The sequence below is a fragment of the Anopheles funestus genome, chromosome 2RL (assembly GCF_943734845.2).
Source record: "Anopheles funestus chromosome 2RL, idAnoFuneDA-416_04, whole genome shotgun sequence".
Classification (NCBI taxonomy): domain Eukaryota; kingdom Metazoa; phylum Arthropoda; class Insecta; order Diptera; family Culicidae; genus Anopheles; species Anopheles funestus.
In genome coordinates this window covers 61,756,664-61,775,099 of record NC_064598.1, presented here as the reverse complement: position 1 = coordinate 61,775,099, position 18,436 = coordinate 61,756,664, and the positions used below count along the sequence as shown (strand labels likewise).

The 18,436-nt window shown below is 44.2% G+C and overlaps 1 protein-coding gene and 1 long non-coding RNA gene across 6 annotated transcripts in view; one reads left to right on the top strand and one right to left on the bottom strand.

Annotated features, from left to right (window-relative positions):
• LOC125762679 (phospholipid-transporting ATPase VD) overlaps positions 1-15,989 on the top strand; it is a 42,140-nt gene extending 26,151 nt beyond the window's left edge. For 2 of the 5 annotated variants that reach the window (XM_049425060.1, XM_049425059.1), the window contains exons 3-12: positions 8,920-9,100; positions 9,168-9,347; positions 9,419-9,543; positions 9,722-11,912; positions 11,997-12,167; positions 12,244-12,429; positions 12,512-12,712; positions 12,797-12,984; positions 13,084-13,522; positions 14,574-15,989. In XM_049425060.1, coding sequence (XP_049281017.1) covers positions 8,920-9,100; positions 9,168-9,347; positions 9,419-9,543; positions 9,722-11,912; positions 11,997-12,167; positions 12,244-12,429; positions 12,512-12,712; positions 12,797-12,984; positions 13,084-13,357 — 3,697 coding nt within the window. In that variant the 3' untranslated portion in view covers positions 13,358-13,522; positions 14,574-15,989. Of the gene's footprint in view, positions 1-8,919; positions 9,101-9,167; positions 9,348-9,418; positions 9,544-9,721; positions 11,913-11,996; positions 12,168-12,243; positions 12,430-12,511; positions 12,713-12,796; positions 12,985-13,083; positions 13,523-14,255; positions 14,375-14,573 lie in introns of all 5 variants that reach the window. The other 3 variants (XM_049425063.1, XM_049425062.1, XM_049425061.1) reach the window with 3 other exon arrangements.
• Positions 15,990-16,106: 117 nt separating this feature from the next.
• Positions 16,107-16,916, bottom strand: LOC125762684 (uncharacterized). The gene is made up of 3 exons (XR_007418241.1): positions 16,822-16,916; positions 16,512-16,716; positions 16,107-16,306 (listed from the first exon to the last, which is right to left on the bottom strand). It is a non-coding gene; the product is annotated as an uncharacterized LOC125762684 (long non-coding RNA).
• Between the last annotated feature and the right edge of the window lie 1,520 nt (positions 16,917-18,436).

The window sequence follows — 18,436 nt, the reverse complement described above, 5'->3', positions numbered from 1 at the left end:
TCCTTCATCTCTCTTGATGCCCCGACGAAGTTGGTTCCTCGATCGCTGATCATCTCACGCGGGGCTCCTCGTCTCGCGATAAAACGACGAATCGCTAGAATGCAGGATGATGTCGTCATTGAGTGCGCGATCTCCAGATGAACGGCTCGTGTTGTCAAACACGTGAAGATCACACCCCAACGTTTTTCCACACGGCGTCCAACTACTACAGTAATTGGACCAAAATAATCTATCCCGGTATATGTAAACGCACGCTGAGCAATAGCTGTTCTCTGTTGGGGAATATTTCCCATTACCGGTGGTTCAGGAACAGCATCTCGATTGCGACAGTGTTGGCAGCTTCTTCGAACACGTTTGTATTCCGTTAACATCCGCGGAATATAATATCGGGATCGTAATTCGTTAACGACGGTCTGATGATTACAATGACGATAACGCACGTGGTAGCTGCGTATTATTAAGTCCGTGCCCATGTGTCGTCTCGGCAGAATTATGGGATTTCGCAGCAGTTCGTCTATCATTGGACAGTTTGCTAGACGTCCGCTTATTCTCAAAACTCCGTTATCGTCGATTGTGGGTGAGAGTTTGTACAGCACGCTGCTTTTTCCGATTATTTTCGACCACGGACGCTTTCCTGCTACACGGTTCTCGAGACGTCGTATTTCTTCAGGAAACGCTTCTCGTTGTATTTGCTGCAGTATTACGTTTTCAGCTCTTTCAAGTTCTTCTTGTGTCAGCGGTCCTGTCGCGATCGATGTTCCTTTAATTCGATGCGCACAGTTATTCAAGAATCGAATAACGTACCCAACGGATCTAAGCAGCCTATTCCAGTTAGAAAAACGGTCGATGTGTATGAGCGGCTTAGTTTCAGTATGAAACAGCAAGTTGCGACGTAGTTCTTCTGCTGTATCATCCGGTTGAATCGATGAAATCGGCCATTCGTTCTCCGGTTGCCAAAGAAAGCTCGGGCCTGTGAGCCATCGGCTCGAGGAGCTCAAATCGGGAATTCTCGACCATTTCGTACCATCGTCTGCTACATTTAGTTTCGTTGACAGCCACTGCCAATCTTCAGCTTTGGTGGACTCGAGGATTTCTCCAACTCTGAAGGCAACAAACTGGCTGTACCGCCGATGATCCGATCGCAGCCAGCATATGACATCACGCGAGTCTGTCCAATATATGGTTCGACTGATCACCAACCGATGCGATTTGACGATCGTGTTTGCTAACCGGGTGCCAATTACTGCTGCTTGCAGCTCTAAACGGGGGATCGATAGAAATCTTAGTGGCGCTACTCGTGTTTTCGATCCTATTAAAGCGCATTCTATTTTTTCTCCTTCTTCAAATCGAAAATAAGCGACCGCTGCCATACCATTTTCGCTCGCGTCACAGAATACGTGGAGCTGTATGTTTCGAGTTATCGTCGACGTATGTTGGCGGTAGCACCTGGGTACTCTGATATGGCAAACGTCGGGTAGTATGCTAATCCACCTTAGCCACTGTTCTGCTAAACGACCACTGATCTGTTCGTCCCATCCGACTCCAGCGCGCCAAATCTCTTGAAGAAGGACTTTCAGGAACATGAGCACGTTCCCCAAAAGCCCCAGCGGATCGTAGATCCTCATTAGGATCCGTAAAACTTCGCGTTTCGTCGGATGCTTCACTCCCGACAACAGCTGTTCGTCATTCCTCGGTGTGACTTTATACCTGAATGTGTCGGATTGCGTATCCCACCACATTCCTAATACTTTTTCTATCCTCTCCGTGCCGACGTTTACATCCTTCTCTTTCGCTTTAGTTGCTTCTAACTGCTCCATCACCGAGTTTGAATTAGACAACCAGTTTCTAATTTCAAACCCACCCTGTGCATGCACGTATCGCACGTTTTTCGCTAGCAGCACCGCTTCGTCTTCGGTTTCTACGCTGGCCAGCATATCGTCGACATAATGCTCCTGTACGATGCATTCGTAGGCACGGGGAAACTCGGCTTTGAATCTGTCGGCGTTGATATTTTTGACGTAGTGCGCACAACACGGTGAACAGGCTGCGCCAAACGTCATGACGGTCACGGCATATACGTCTGGTGTTCTGTCAGCTTCACCATCGTTCCACAGGATCATTTGGCTCCGTTGATCTTCGAGCCTCATCGCCACTTGAAAAAACATCTCTCTGATGTCTCCCACTACGCCTATTCGAAACTCTCTGAATTTATACAGGACTGTCAGAAGTTCTACTAGCTGATCTGGACCTTTGAGCAAAAACGTGTTCAAACTAACGCCGTTTACTTTAGCTGCTGCATCAAATACCATCCTGATCTTTCCTGGTTTGTTGGGATTAATAACTGGAAAAATTGGTAGAAACCAATCCGTGTCTCGTCTTTCGGATAGCTCATTCGCTGTGAGGCGACGGATGTAGCCTTTTGTCTTATAATCGTTCATTTTCTGGATGATGGCAGCTCTTAACACAGGATCCTTTTCCATTTTCTTTCTCAAACATTCAAATCGTTGCATGGCCATGGCTCTACTAGGCGGCAATTGAATCTTGTTGTACCTCCACAGCAAACTTGTCTCGTATCGGTCACCTTTCATTCGGGTTGTTGCGGCAAGAATCGCAAGCGCCCTTTCGTCTTCCTTAGACCCAATAGGATGTGGCACCTTTGAAATACCTAACGAATCAATCGCAAAGTATTCCTTTAGTTGGATTTCGATTTTGTCGTCGGTGTCTTTGGAACACGGACACATCTTCGGGCTGTGATGGTGAAGAATACTGCTCGCTGTATCATTCTGAATCGTATTGTAGGGTCCGTATACTATCCAGCCTAATCGTGTTTTCGCAGCAACTGGTTCATGCGATTTACCCTCACGGTATGTCAATGGGTGCCCTAGGTGACAGTTATCTATGCCAATGAGAACCCTAGGTGTTACGTGCTCGTAGGAGGACAGTTTTAGGCCGTTCAAGTGCGTAAAGGTACTTTGAAGTTTCTGGGCGCAGAGAGACTGTTGCGGAAGAGCCAACTCCTTAATAGTATGTACGTTCGGTAGTACATATACCTTACCAGTTTCCTCATAACCAGATATTCTAAGAGAAACCCTCACCGAATTCTCTTCCTCCCTTTTCTGATTCCCGGTCCACCAGAGGCATAATGGATGAGGAGTTCCTTGTATTCCCAGCTCTTCAACTAATGAGTGCTCCATGAAGGTGGCTGACGAACCGTCATCCAGGAACGCATACGTTTCTATATTACGGCCGTTGCCATGAAGGGTGACCGGAACATAACGGAACAGTGGCCGCTCGCCTAACGCGGTGCGATGGCTGTTGCAGATCTGGTTGGATGCGGTTGGTGACGTGTTTGTCGCTTCAGCCCTAGTCCTCGAGCCGTCATGGAGCAATTTGTTGTGCAGGAACACGCAGCCGTTTGTGCCACATGGCTCCCTTCTTTCACAGCGTGTGAAATGTCGTTCAAGACATTTTCGGCACAGGTTCTTTTCCCGCACTGTTCGCCAGCGGGCGTCTACATCCATCGCAAGGAAACTGGGACAGCTTTCTATCTTGGCGCATTGTTGTTGGCATACTGGACAATATTGATTTGTGTAAATGGGTCTCGATGCTGGGCGACTGGTCGCAGTTGTCGTTTGATGAGCGTTTACGTGCCGATGTTGTCTGTTACCGCCGTCGCTAGTAGGAGCTCTTGTACCGGATGAACTCCCAGGAGTGTAAACCGACGAAATGGTTACCAAACTGGCTGCTTCGACCAAATGACTCAGCCAGTCGTTGAAGCTCGCGAGCGTTACATGACCCACGCTCATACGGTGACACCCCCAGTTGAGCTTAAGCGACGAGGGCAAGCGCTCCGTAAGCTCGTTTAACAAGGCCACGTTGCACATATATTCGTCGAGCCCCGATGCCGTGATCGTCGCACACAAGTTCTGAACTGCAACTCCAAAATCGATTAACGTCTCGAGCCGCTCATGCCTCGGCGCCGGCATCGCTCGAACTTTGTTCACCAAGGAGTGAACGATAATCTCTGGTCGACCGAACAGCATGCGGAGTGTGTCGATCACGCCTGGTACGTTGGCTGGATGCATTAACCGGCAACGTACCGATTCTAACGCCTTCCCTTTTAGTGCCTTCTGCAGGCGGTCGAGGTTTTCCACGTCATTGTATCCGCATGCCTCCGTAGTGTACTCGAAGGAAGCGATAAACATTGGCCACTCTTCGGGATTGCCAGAGAACGTAGGCAAATCACGTTTTCTTCCTTGCCGGGCCATATACTGCGTCTGCGAAAGATCAAAGGCTGAGAAGGCGTTCGCCTGAAACCTTTCTGGAACGATACTCACGCGTGGTGGTGGTGGTGGACTACGTTGCTGACCGGTTGCCTCGAAGGATTGCATCAACCGATTTCGCTCCCGAAGATGCTCGATCTCCAGGTCTTCCAAGGCTCGTTGAAGATCACGATCTCGATCGGGGAGTGCGGATGTCCTCTGCCCGCTTCTAGCATGTGGGTTTACATCGCTACGTCGAGGCGCCGATGGGCCGGGTTGCGCGTCATGGCGCAGAAAATCCGGAAACGCAATTGTCTTTCGAGGCGGTGGACTAACGGGTTCACGCTCCGTGTCGCTGATGTAAGGCGTCCCGAACACTGATCTCCGCGGCAGGGTTGCGACCGAAGGAAAGCGCACATCTTCGGTTCCTGTGCGGGTGCGTGGGGATATCGCGCCTTCGCGTTGCGCGTTCAGCGACAATCCGAAACCTCGCGACACGCTAGGGCTCAGTTGAGCGATTTGCGCGGTGAGCCTGACAAAACTTTCGTTTGCCTCCCTGGCTTGCTGGACCAACTCCTGCAACGATATAGTGTCTTCCACCGAGTCGCGCACAGGAGAAAGTTGTCGCACTGTCGAATTCGCGGCGGGATTGGGCACAGCGTCATCGGGATTCATAGTCACTTCACTTACTCACAACTTGCACAAAAGTGAATTTTTTTAAAATGTTACAAAGTAACGTTCTTTTCAAATTAATTCGACGCACTTTTTTAACTTAGGTACACTTGTTTATTTTACGTTTTTCGTCGCACGAGTGCAAACACGGGTATAGCCGGAGCGTTAAAAAAATTCACGTCTTTTTCGCTTCTGGTTCCGCGTCGGTTTTTTCGTCTGTTTGTCGCCAAAAAATGGTACCTCCGCGATGGCCGTTACTTCGCGCGTTCAATGCACCGGTCACCCCTTCGGTAACGTCACGCTCGTCTACTGTCAGTTACGTTACGTCAGGGGTGAACAACTACCGACTCCGTTGTTATTCTATAACAATCACAGTTTGAGATTGAATATTTAGTTATGAACATTGATAAAGATTCTTTATCAAAAACAGGAGAAATCAATAAACCATATCCGATCGCTTAACGATTGGTATTTTTTTATAATACATGGTCCTGATATCTGATCAGAGTACGTTACTTAATGTATGTATGTTCATGTATGTTTACTTCTATTCTAATGGCGCCAAAGAAAGGATCTTACACCAAAGATAGGTTTTTTTGTATCCAATAATCCAATGGAACGCATGATCATCCCGATCTTTTCTCATGAACGCCAGTTCAGCGGAATTACTAAAATTCAATCTTCTTCTTTTGTAGCACTACAACCTTAAAAAGTCTTGGCCTGTCATTACTGGTTTTCCTTGACTTAATTTATTCCGTAGCAGGATAGTAAGTCCTGCGTACGGAGGTCGGGTCCGGATGGGATTTAATATCCGGGTCCTGTCTTGTAGAGACCGGTGCCGCTACCATCTCTACCACCGGACCGCCACGTTTCGCATCAGTAAAGACCGGAAATTGTGTCAGCATAAACGTTTCAATGTGGTGGTTTCTCATAACTCATGACGGCAAAATCTGGGAATCCCTATGACGATTATTATGAGTATCGGAAAAAGCGTTTTACAGGCATAGTAGTATAATCTCGCATGACATGTTATCGTATGTCATTTATCATTTTATGATGTTGCTCTACACCAAGATATGTATAGTTTGTAAAGTCATTGGGCATTTGTAAACTTGATCTCCAAATAATATCCAGAGGCTGGGACGAGTTTTTCAAAACGCGGCTTATTTTTTCATTTCATTCCTAAAACCGCCAAAGTTTTATGCTTTCAAAATGTCTTGACGAGATGTTTGATTTAGTTGTTGATAAAATATTTTTACTCAAGTGCCTTCAATAAATCCTTAAGGTAGGTTCTGTTATTTTTTACCTATGAGAAGCCACTTCACGTGATGACCTAACAAAACGCGACGCACGCGACCCTCAATGTGCACACTTTCTGTGGCACATATTTGTTTTGTTTGCTATATGTTTCATTACATTCGTACAAACACACCAAAGCCGTAGAGCGATTCCGTAGCCGCGTATCATAGGCGGATAATTGCGAGGACGGGTTTGTAAGCGTGTGTGTCAAACGTACAGTGCCCATGCGAGGCACTATATAAGCACAAACCTTGGCGTGAGGCTATCGCACGCGTTGAAGAACACATTTCCATGCCGCTGAGATATTAAATTCCTGGAGGACGGAGGTGTACCCCTTACCTTCCTCTTCGCTCCTGATCATTCAATAGTGAAAAATAGCATGGAAACACCGGGAAAGGGAAAGTCGGTCCAAATGAAAGCTTACACCCGATGTCACTAGTAAATATCAATCAAGGGTAACCGCAACGTGGGTATGGCGACAAAATGGCCCAAAGCCATATGATGCCATGCGATGTGCATTGGCCACGATATGGACGCAAAACAAAGGGAGAGAAAAAGGGAGGAAGGTAATCATTCTTTAGTGAGGCGCAGCATTGGGTCGTCAAATTCGTGCTTTTGCCACCTTCCCTATCCGTTGCAGCTCGTTTTACATTGAACTTTTTAACGCGTGTGTACACTTTCTTCTTCCGTGACTGCCAGAACCGTGCCAATGTCAGAGGCCAGATTGAACATAGTAATGCATGCTTCGTTGGTAATGAACCTCACTGGTGGAAAAGCGGATATTGATTGGTCAGTCCGTCTGCTGCATTACACTGCCATCCATGTGGTTCTGGATCCATAATCCTTAGCGTTGGCACCTTTTTTTGATAACTACTTTCGTATAGCACCATGAACTATTGCGTATGAAGTTATTAAACGAATTTTTTTGCTGTTCCTGTTTTTTTTTGTTGCTAGCATCACATGAAGAAAAGGGCTATTTTCTATAAATAATAAATGTGTTCCGCATTATCAATATGATGCAATAATGCCAAAGTAATGCTATTTGTAGTTCGGAAAAATGTTCTTTTTTTCATCTAAAATGATGATATTGTCCTCCTCGCCTCCTCCCCCTTCATAAACTGTGTGCATCATTTATAGATATCGATCACGTGAATATCGGTTCCTCTCGCTGCTAATAAGACCGTGCCAACCCCATTTGTGGAAATGCTCGAACGCACTGGAACACTGCAGCTATATCTAATGGAAATTCCAGTTTTCCACATGTGTGGCCCGTTCTTTATAGCAATCGTGTACGGTGACGTTCAATACAGGAAACCGGCAATATATATCGGTCGAATCGGTGTGCAAGACCTGCTCGGGCAAATAAATCCGCGCCAGCGAGGTTGAATGAATTATTGATAGCGATACCGCAGCCGGAGAATGCTCGGTAAATGATTGAATAAGTAATCAAACGAAAACATCTAACGTGTTTCAAAAAAGAACGAAAAAAAAACACTACCGGTTAGTGTTCCAGCTGCAAAAGCAGACTTATTGTCCAGCAGTTTTGGATACACATGCTAACACACGTACACCGGCCGTAACTGGAACATTGTGGTCATTAAACGATCAGCCTTTAAGTATTTGGTCATGTTGAGTAAATTGGTGGTGACCGTGAACGAGCGAGAGTCCTGAGAGCAATGAAGGGATAAATATTGTATACATTACATACGGCTTTACGACAATGCTGGCGCACAGCGCACTCGTTATCAGCAGCATAATTCAACAAACGAAATAATGAAAGGCTGACGTGTATCATTTGAACGCTGACGATTGTAACCATCTGGAAATAAATATGTAGGCATTAGGGATATGAATGCGATAATTACACAAAGCCAGCGCATTGGTCATCTTGTATCGAGAGCTACACTCCTCCATTAATTAAGCCCATTTCGTGTGGAACAGTTACATGTTGATTCTTTCTTCAAATAATGTTGGAAACTGCTTTCAATCTTAAATCACGTAAATCGGGTATTAAATATCTGCGTCAAGCCCGCTAGTTCCAACAAAATATTCCATAAAACCAGGGCAAGCCTCGTTTGCTTCAACTGCAGCATTGATTCATCGAAATGAAAAGGAAACATTGTATTTGATCCATTTGACACTTGGAATTGAATAACAAGTGCTACGTGCTCGAAATTTCAATCCAGTTCCTCACACACGGCTGTCGTACCGGGGAGCAACAACCCAGCGCTTTAATCGTCCAACTCTTGAGTGATGATTATCGACTACGAACGATACTGTTAACATTCCTAACTGTATTTCAAACCAAACACGCCCCTCGCGACAGTGAGCGACACGATCACGATCGTGAAGTTAAAGAAAAATATTAAATTGAACTTTTGACCAGATGAATTATTCTATTAGCATAGATTAAAAATTCTAGTCAGCTGCAGTTGTCGCACCATTTAGAAAGAAGCTTCAATAGGGGTTTTGGTAGAAACACAAGAAAATAGGTTTAGAAAAAACCAAACTCATGGTAACAAAAATGCAAACTAAAGTTGTTGCGTGTAAATGCACGTGATTGGAATGACAACTTCGACGTATTAATTTGAGAGAAAATCAAACAGGGGAAATTGCATTCTGTTCTCTATCGTTGTAATAGTCACTAATGCTGTTTTGCTTTGTCGATTTGTTCTATATTTTGCAGGGAATCGGAACGATACAAGAAAGTGCTCTGGCAAGATGTGCGTGTCGGTGATCTGATCCATCTGTCCAACAACGAAACTGTTCCGGCCGATATACTTTTGCTCAAATCAAGCGATCCGACAGGTGTTTGCTATATCGATACTTGCGATCTTGACGGGGAAACTAACTTAAAGAGACGTCAGGTGAGTAATATCATGTTCTGTGTTCACATTTTGGTCGTAAACAAATGCTGATCATTACTTCCTGTAGGTGGTACGTGGATTTGTTGAGAAGCAGCACATCTTTGCACCGAATAAGTTCACCAGCCGAATCGAGGTAGATGCACCATCGACAAAAATCTACCGCTTCCACGGTGCTGTGATACATCCCTCAGGTGAACGAGTGCCGGTCTCAACAGAAAGTTTGCTGCTAAGGGAAAGTCGCCTGAAGGTACGTATATTTGAACGCATTAGGAGTGATGTGACCGAATGATAGTAACGCTTTAATTTTCTTCCATCTAGAACACGGATTATGCGGAAGGAATCGTTGTCTACGCTGGGCACGAAACCAAAGCTATGCTTAACAACAGTGGTCCCAGGTATAAGCGATCCCGTGTTGAACAACAGATGAACATCGACGTGATATGGTAGGTGTTTATTTTGATTAAATAAGTTACATGAGTTAGAATTAAAAAAACGGTTATATCTTTCCGATTTAATGTTTTTGATATTTGGCTATTGTTACGTTATTCCGTCTGCTTTCACTACAACCAGCCTTCGAATAGTTTAGATATATTCTAATCTCACACACTTATCGTTCAATAGGTGTGTTATCATATTGATTGTGCTTTGTATCATCGGTGCCGTCGGATGTAAGCTGTGGCTTTCTTTCTATGCCGTCGATTCAGACAATGACGATACCATTGGCAGTAACAACGATACATTCCGCATTCCGTTTCTGCCGTTCGAAATCAGTCCCGACTATGAAGGATTGCTAGCATTTTGGACGTTTGTCATAATACTGCAGATAATGATACCGCTCTCACTATACGTTACGATAGAGCTGTGCAAACTGATGCAGGTATACCACATACACAACAACATTGAGCTGTACGATCCGGACTCGAACAAGCGTACCGAATGCCGTGCGATGAACATTACCGAGGAGCTCGGTCAAATACAGTACGTTTTCTCGGATAAAACGGGCACACTGACAGAAAATCGTATGATATTCCGACGTTGCACAATCGTGGGTGTAGACTACAACCATCCTGAGACAGAGGAAGAAAAGGAGTTGAATAAAATTGGTGCACCTGTCCCGATTCTACAGCCCAATCTAAACTTGCTTGAAAACTTTCGAGGAAACGCACAGCCTTTGCTGGAGACGAACCAAGGGATGGGTCGATGTACGAATGAGGCTGGAAGTGAAACCGTCGCCAATCAAATACAGGAATTCTTTTTAGTACTTGCAATTTGCAATACGGTGGTAGTTAGTGCGACTCCACACAGGGATAACATGAATGCGAGCGGTGTGATCGAGATGAACGACAGTGATACGAGCGTTACACTTGTTCGACCTGCTTTGGTTGAAACGGACGGTGGAAGTCTCCCGCTTACGGCGTGCGATCCTACCATTGGAGATCGATATGCCCGACTGACGGAGTCCCGATCCATTACACCTTCTCCACCACCAAACGCACCGTCTTCGCTGCCCTTAAAAGCAACTCATGTGCCATCACTGTCGCCAATTAGTAGCTCGGCGGAAACGTCACCCATGTCGGAGAGTCCACCGATGCGGCTTAAATCACTAACCACGCCAACAGCGAAGGTGAAATCACTGGTAGCTAAGCTTGGCAATGTAGCCAGCGGTGGAAAGGGTAGTGGTGTTTTTAAGAGCGTTGACAGGAGCAGTACCGGTAGTACCAGTAGCAGTAAGAACCGATTTGCAAGTGGCGCATCAAAGTTCCATAAGTCCTTCTCGCAAGGTTCATCATCGCCTGCCTCCATTCGGCCAATTTATGAAGCGGAAAGTCCGGACGAACTGGCCCTTGTTAATGCTGCATTCAGCTACGACTGTTGCTTGGTAAACCGAAGCCCAAACCATGCCCTCGTCAGTGTACCAGGGGAAGGCGTTATAGAGTACGAGGTACTGAAAGTGCTTCCCTTCGATTCCACTCGTAAATGCATGTCCGTGGTAGTACGACGAACTGGTACGCAGGATGTGGTACTGTACACGAAAGGTGCGGACAGTAGCATCATGCCAAATCTCGTACCTTGCACACCAGGCTCGGAAGAGTACCGTTTGCGAGAACAAACACAACATCAGCTAAATGTGTACGCACGGCAAGGTCTGCGTGTGCTAGTCATGGCTAAGCGAAAGCTGGATCCGACCGATTTTAGCGAATGGTACAGCAAGCAAGAAGAATGTGAATTAAGCATGGAGAATCGGGAGCGCAAGATTCGTGACTCTTTCGGACTGCTTGAAAGAGGACTTACCCTAGTCGGGACAACCGGTATAGAGGATCGCTTACAGGAAGGTGTCCCCGAGACTATTAGTTCACTGTTGCAAGCTGGCATCGTTATTTGGGTGCTGACGGGCGATAAGGCCGAAACGGCAATCAACATTGCATACTCGGCGAAGCTTTTCAATTCGCAGATGGATATCCTTAAGCTGACGGCACGATCACGAGATTCTGCGGAAGCGAGCATAAACTTTTACCTCAACGAAATCGAAAAACAGCTAAACTCCAACGGTGCTCCCAACGATGAAGACGCGTTTGATCTGCTGGACAAACCGCGTGCGCTTGTGGTGGATGGGAAAACGTTGACCTTCATACTGGATCTGCGATCCAATCTCACCAAGCCATTCCTAAGACTGACCCGTTACTGTTCATCCGTGTTGTGCTGTCGAGCGACGCCATTACAGAAAGCTTTTCTCGTGAAGGTGGTCAAAGAAGAGCTTCGTATCAGTACACTTGCTATTGGCGATGGAGCGAACGATGTTTCCATGATACAGGTTAGCGTTTACTTCTATTCGTACACGTGTGCTGCTGTGTGATGTGTGTGTGTAAATGCCGTGCCTATTTTCTTTAAATTTTAGATGGCCGATGTTGGGGTGGGCATTTGCGGACAGGAAGGCATGCAAGCGGTAATGGCATCGGACTTTTCGATAGCCAAGTTTAAAATGCTGGAAAAATTACTGCTCGTTCATGGACATTGGAATTACGATCGATTGGCGCGCATGATCATCTACTTCTTCTACAAAAATGCTGTATGAAAGCTGGACTGTTGCATGCCACATCGAATTAGGTGCACTTTTCTAATGCATTGTCGTATAATTTTTACAGGCGTTCGTGTTTCTTCTGTTCTGGTATCAGTTTTACTGTGGATTTTCCGGTGCTGTCATGATTGATCAGGTGTACTTAATGATCTACAATTTACTATGGACTGCCTTACCTCCGATGGCGATTGGGGTGTACGATAAGAAGATTATCGACGACCTTCTGTTAGCGTATCCGCAGTTGTATCAGCATGTAAGTGCAACTCGACCGGTAGCAAATGTATAAAATTGTTAACAATCTTTTTTTCTTCCATCAAATTTACCTCCATTCATAGGGTCGTCGGGGCAAGGGCTATAAGTGGTCCTCGTTCTGGATAGTGACGCTCGATGCAGTGTACCAGAGTTTGGTGATTTTCTTTGTAGCGAAGGCAGCGTACTGGGGCTCGGATGTGGATTTATGGGTGTTTGGTACAACTATAACGTCCTCGTGTTTGTTTACGATGCTGCTACACTGTGCCATAGAAATTAAATCATGGGTACGTAGGCCCAACAGCAGCGATTTCCTGTCATTTCCATAAGTAACCAATGTTTTATCTTATTATATCATCCGTTCTAAACAGACAAGCTTACATGTCTTATCGATAGTGATTAGCCTGGTGTCGTTCTATGCGTTTGCATTTGTGTACAATTCAGTTTGTGTCAACTGCTTTGGATTGCCGTCCAATTATTGGGTTATCCAGATGAGCATGAGTACAATACAGTATTATCTGATTACGATACTTTCTTCCGTACTTGCCCTGTTACCACGGTATGTAATTATGTGTTTGATGCGCCGGAACATGCGCGTTTCGTGTATGTGTGTTTTCTTGATCACTTTAACTGATACGCTATTTCCTGTGCTCTCCAGATTTACATATCGTGTAATCAAAAATACGATTTGGCCCTGCGAAGGTGTGCGGGTTACGCTGCAGTACAAAGAAGAAAAACGAAGAGGTGAGAATCTGCTGGTAACCTGGTCTCGTTCGACGTCTGCCTCATCCATATTCAGGTACTTAACACACACAACCTCAAGCAATCACTCGAAATCCAGTACGCTGATCACGAGGAAGCGTTCCGCTACTACCACTGCCGTCGGTGGAATACTCGAACGCAATGCACCACGGCAACGGTTTGGCTACTAAGCGGCCTGTTCAGGCTGTCATTAGCATGGCAGAATAAACATCAACGGAACAACTGGAATGGATCGAATCAGCATCAGTCGATTTGCCCAAACTCAATATCTGTCTTGTTTCGATATCCTGCAAGAAAACTTCATAGTAGAATGCATCTTGTTAACAATCCTGGGGGTAAATAATTTTTAATGCTTCTTGTACGGTTGTGTCTGCTTTTCATAATGGGGTTTTCCTTTCTATGATTATTTGAATTGGTTTGAATGAATTGTGTTTATTGTGGTGTTTGCTCGATTTCATGGTAGTGGTGTTACAGTATTTAGATGTAAAATATTATTTGTTTTATATGCCTGTCAATGCTTCAACATTATTTCTAACAATTTAAACTACATACATAATGTAATGCACTCCGATAATTATGGTCAAATTAATATTAGAGTTGTAAATTTCTGCATGACTTTTTTATTATGCTGCAATAGATTTCATTACATCTGATAAGGTCTGTTTAGTACAGTAATTCTCATTTCGCTTAATGTTTAATTTTCATATTATTCTCGAAATCCTTGGGGATGACAGGTAGGTATGTTTCATCAACTAAACAAATCTCACTTTCACAATTAAATTGTAATTATTCTTTATACTAGCCGCACATATGTACATTCTAGTTATTACTAACCGTTTCATTTCAAATTATTTATAGTTTATGATTTACAATTGCTTATATTTTCATCAAAAGCACCATGTAGCTTATGAGATTTGTTGAAGTTGTGTGTGATGTTTTGTTTTCCTAAATATGGCTGAGGTAAGTCTTTGAATATGTTGTGTTTCTTCCTCTATGCACTACACTTTTACACTGTACTTGATTTGAGTATGTTTATTTTTTTTGTTTTTGATGGTTTATTTCTTTTAGATTAAAATCACTGTATAATTTGGACGAATACCTTTCGCTAAACCATTTGCCACCACGAAGCACCAAAAAAAGAAGCAAGAAAAATGGATTGTACAAAAGTTAGCAAAGTTTTGCGTGGGGTGTGTTTGAACTATTTTCTTACTTTTTGCTGTGAACGCCTTGTTTGGCTTGCTGTTTTTCAATTAAGGTTGAATTCATATGAATTTTGTCTCGGCTTTCTATCTCGTCAATGCTTAAATGTTGCAACACTTTTGTCCGGTTAATGGTTATATGCAGGAAATTAATTTTCTATTTTCCGTGAAATGTCTTTCTTTGCAGAACCTCCCATCACAGGGCTTCGCATAAGGCTGTAAACGGTAGATGGCGTGACTTTTTTGAAAAGGATCCTCAATCGGCAACAAGCTTCTGAAATTCAATAGCCTCAAAAGTCTTGTTAATAGAAAAAGTAGACATGTTAAAGGAATGTAAATGAAAACACAAATTGCTGCTATGAAAAAAAAATCCAACGCGCATAGAAAAAAGGCACTGCTTTCCAGTGATACACAAAACAATCAAAAGAAAACATAACAGGAACATTGTTCTGGCGGCCTTATCAAGTTAAGCTGTTGAACTGAATTTCTCTCGTAGAAGTGCATACATCAAAGTGTACGAAACGTCCATATCCTAACCTTTTTTCGTATTAAAATGGACAAACTCGCGCACGTGAAAGTGAAACGCTTCGTAGGACCCGATAAGTAAAACCAAATTTTTGGAAAATGGAAACAGTTATTTATTACCAAACTGTGTTTACATGGGAGCATATAGAGGAAAACGAATTGATTCTTCTTTAAAAGCCTGGGTGGGTATTGATTGTTGTTGTAAAGAATGTTAAAGTTAATGCTAACGCGGATAAGTAAATATAGAAGCTGCGACCACGGCTGTGAATGTGAATGCTTGATTGGGGCGCTCCGAAAAGAACTGCGATTTGACACGAGCAGCATTGTTGATTGGAACGTGCGAAGGGAATTATACAATAATTTAAAACTATACTAGACGACAATAAAAAGTAGTGGCGGTCGCAACATGGAAAACATTTGTAATGAAGTATGCATTTAATGTAGGTAAATAACACAGAATTAGTATAGCTAAATGGAATGGAAAAGACGACCAAGTGCCTCTAACGTGCTGAGAAGAGGACGCTTTATTGAATATGTGTATAATCGCTAAACCTTACATAAGTTAACTACCGCTTATTGTTATACTGACGAGAAGAAAATACAAACAATATCCAAACGTAGCCTTCACGCTAATAGTACGAAGCAGAAGAGGAATTGTATGGAACGAAAAGAAACTAACATTAGCAGCTGTTTAAAGGGAAGAATTATGGACGTTTGGTGCAAATTTCGTGCTTGAAGCTTTTTGTTGCAACTCAGAATACGAAAGTTCATTCGTATAGTAAGCTGATAAAATGTGACATGAAATAGCAAATTAACACACACCTCGAAAACCCTGCATCTGAAGGAATTGGCACTAGCAGTATAGTACGGAATAGCATTAAATATCCTCTCCTATGGGAACGTACGTTGTACATACATTCTGCAAACTATGGTTCGCAGAAAAAGTTATCGTAATGATAAAAGGATATGTTCGTTGGAAAGTAGAAATTACAGCACCGCACCGTTAAAAAAAACAGATGGAATATTTTTTTATACATTGTGACAAGAATAAAGCGAAGACGAAGAACGTTAAAACCTATCACATTGCATTTATCCGACAAAAGATAATGTTATTACGCGGCCCCAATGCATCCGAACGCCTTCCACTACAAGGAACATTTCTTCAAGATTTACAACGTAAGATTGCAGGTGACGAGTGTGTGGAAATAATTTTCATCTCTGCTGTCGCATCGTCTTGTTCAGCTTTCTAATGTGCAGTATCGAACGATTCTCTCAACAATTCGGAAGTCTATCCTTACAATGAGCAGGATCTTAGAGCACTGTACTTGAGTGATTTAGCCCATTACATTTCTATCCTTTTCTTTACTTTTGCGATCTCCTTTGATCTGCAAACACCTGTGTTCGTAGCTCATACACAAAAAAGGACTGCTCGGCACGGGTGTTCAGCTTAGACTCTTTTTATTACAATCCCGATCCTGCTCTTCTCACTACTACGATCTGGTCATAAATACTACGATGGGCTAACTCACTAATACTACTCAGCTATCTGCTATCTGCTATAAATGCTTTCTCTATTATCTACCTTTAGGCGCATAACAACCTGGAAGACCAAAAATGAAAAATACATTGCTCACTAAAGCTTTCGGTTAGCCCCTACGATTTACCCTTACCCATGGATATTTACGAATAACGAATCATCTTGGCAGTGTCTGTATATCAAATGTGTACTTTTTAGGTCGTCCACATGGACAGAGGAGCCGTGGTAGAGCCAAACTGAGATGGAGTGATGGCGTTGATGTGTCCGCCTGAAAGAACAGGATTATGGATTGGATGACGACTGCGCTCGACCGTGTTCTGTTTAGAGGTCTCCTGGATCAAGCCAACGTAGCCTCACTGTAACGCATACTTACCTAATATGCAAACAGACATGTTCGTCATCCATTAGGAACATTACCATTTCTTGGAGTTCGACCTAGAACTAAATCCTACGGAACTCCGGCTGACAGCGTCCAGCAAATATTCCGTCCGGCGAAATATTTCCGCTGTTTGGTCTAAAGCTAGCTGCAACGTCAACTCGATCGCCGCATTGAAGGCATTCTTAACGTCGATCGTCACCATAGCGACGACACAGTTTTCTACCTTTCGAGTCTTGTTGTGTTGTGTCAACAATATGGACATCAGTGAATTCTCCTGTCGCTCCCAGGTAAGTTAAGTATAGCGGATGCTAGGGGTCTAGACTTAATTAATTGTTTCAATATTTGACTATTGTCATTTGTCTACTTGTTTGCATTGGCGTAGTACTTTGTGTTATTTTTTTACAAATTAGCATTGTTTTTTGTCCTTCCAAGTGGTCGCTTCTATGAAGCGTTGCCGCACCTGTCTGCCCACCTACCTGCTGTACTCCACTTCCTCTGTTAGACTGTTTTCATCCCCCGGTAGAGATGGTTCTCTGGGCACCATACGTGTTTTTGGCTGTCGCCTCAGTTACGCCATACCTCAACTATGCGCAGACAGATTTCAGCAGACTAGCAGCGATGATCTCCTAGTTCGCGGATGGCTTTGATTGCTCGAACTGGGAATCTGTTGACCTTGCTGTCGATAGTTTCGCGTTTTTCATTGAAATGCGCTAAATGAATGCACACCAACAAGGCGCCCTAGTCGTGGCCCTCCCTGGAGTGACCGGACCCTTCGTATATAAAAAGCAGCCAAGGCAGCAGCTTCTCGTAATGCATTACGACTCTACTACAATACAGCACACTCGCATGGCGTACGTCCGCAATCTAGGCACTCGTTCGAACCTTCGGCGGAACCCTCGAGCAGTTTAGATCTTCAGCAACAGGAGTCGAAACGGACTCCTGTTATGTCCGTTCACTGTCTGATGTATATCTTCGCCGTGCGCTTTGCCGACACGTTCCTTCCGCAGATCACAGCTGAAAGGAATATAAAGAATGCGCTACTAAAGGTTCCACTAGATAGTATAGTTCCTATCTTGTGCTTCCATTGAAACGTCATCAGTCATTTGGGCTAAAATCTTCGTTCGTACCGGGTCGTGAAGGCATTCGTCCATCCATACTGAAACGCTGCGCCACCGCTTTTGCCCCCAAATTTGTCGCAATTTTTCGGAAATCTTTGAGTTTGGGTTTGGGCAGACTGGGAAGATTTATACAGACATCAAGACAACTTTTGACAATACTCCGCGATATTCGCTGCTGCTCGCCAAGCTTCACAGCTCGTATCGTGTGAAGGTGGGGGACCACACTTTTCGACGCAGCTTCAGGCACAAAGATGCAACCTTAGTCCGTTTCTCTTCGTGATTCTTCCTGAACGACGTGACACGTGTGTCCTGGTAGCCCCCAGGACGCGGATGACGCGAAATTGAACTTTCGGATACGCAACCAGGAAGATCAACTGCTTCTTCAGAATGCCCTGAGTGCGTTCCAGTCCTGGTGCTGTATAAAAGGTTTGCAGTTATGCGTCGAGAAGTGTTTTGTCGTTTCGTTCGCCAGGGGGCCACATATGGCCCGC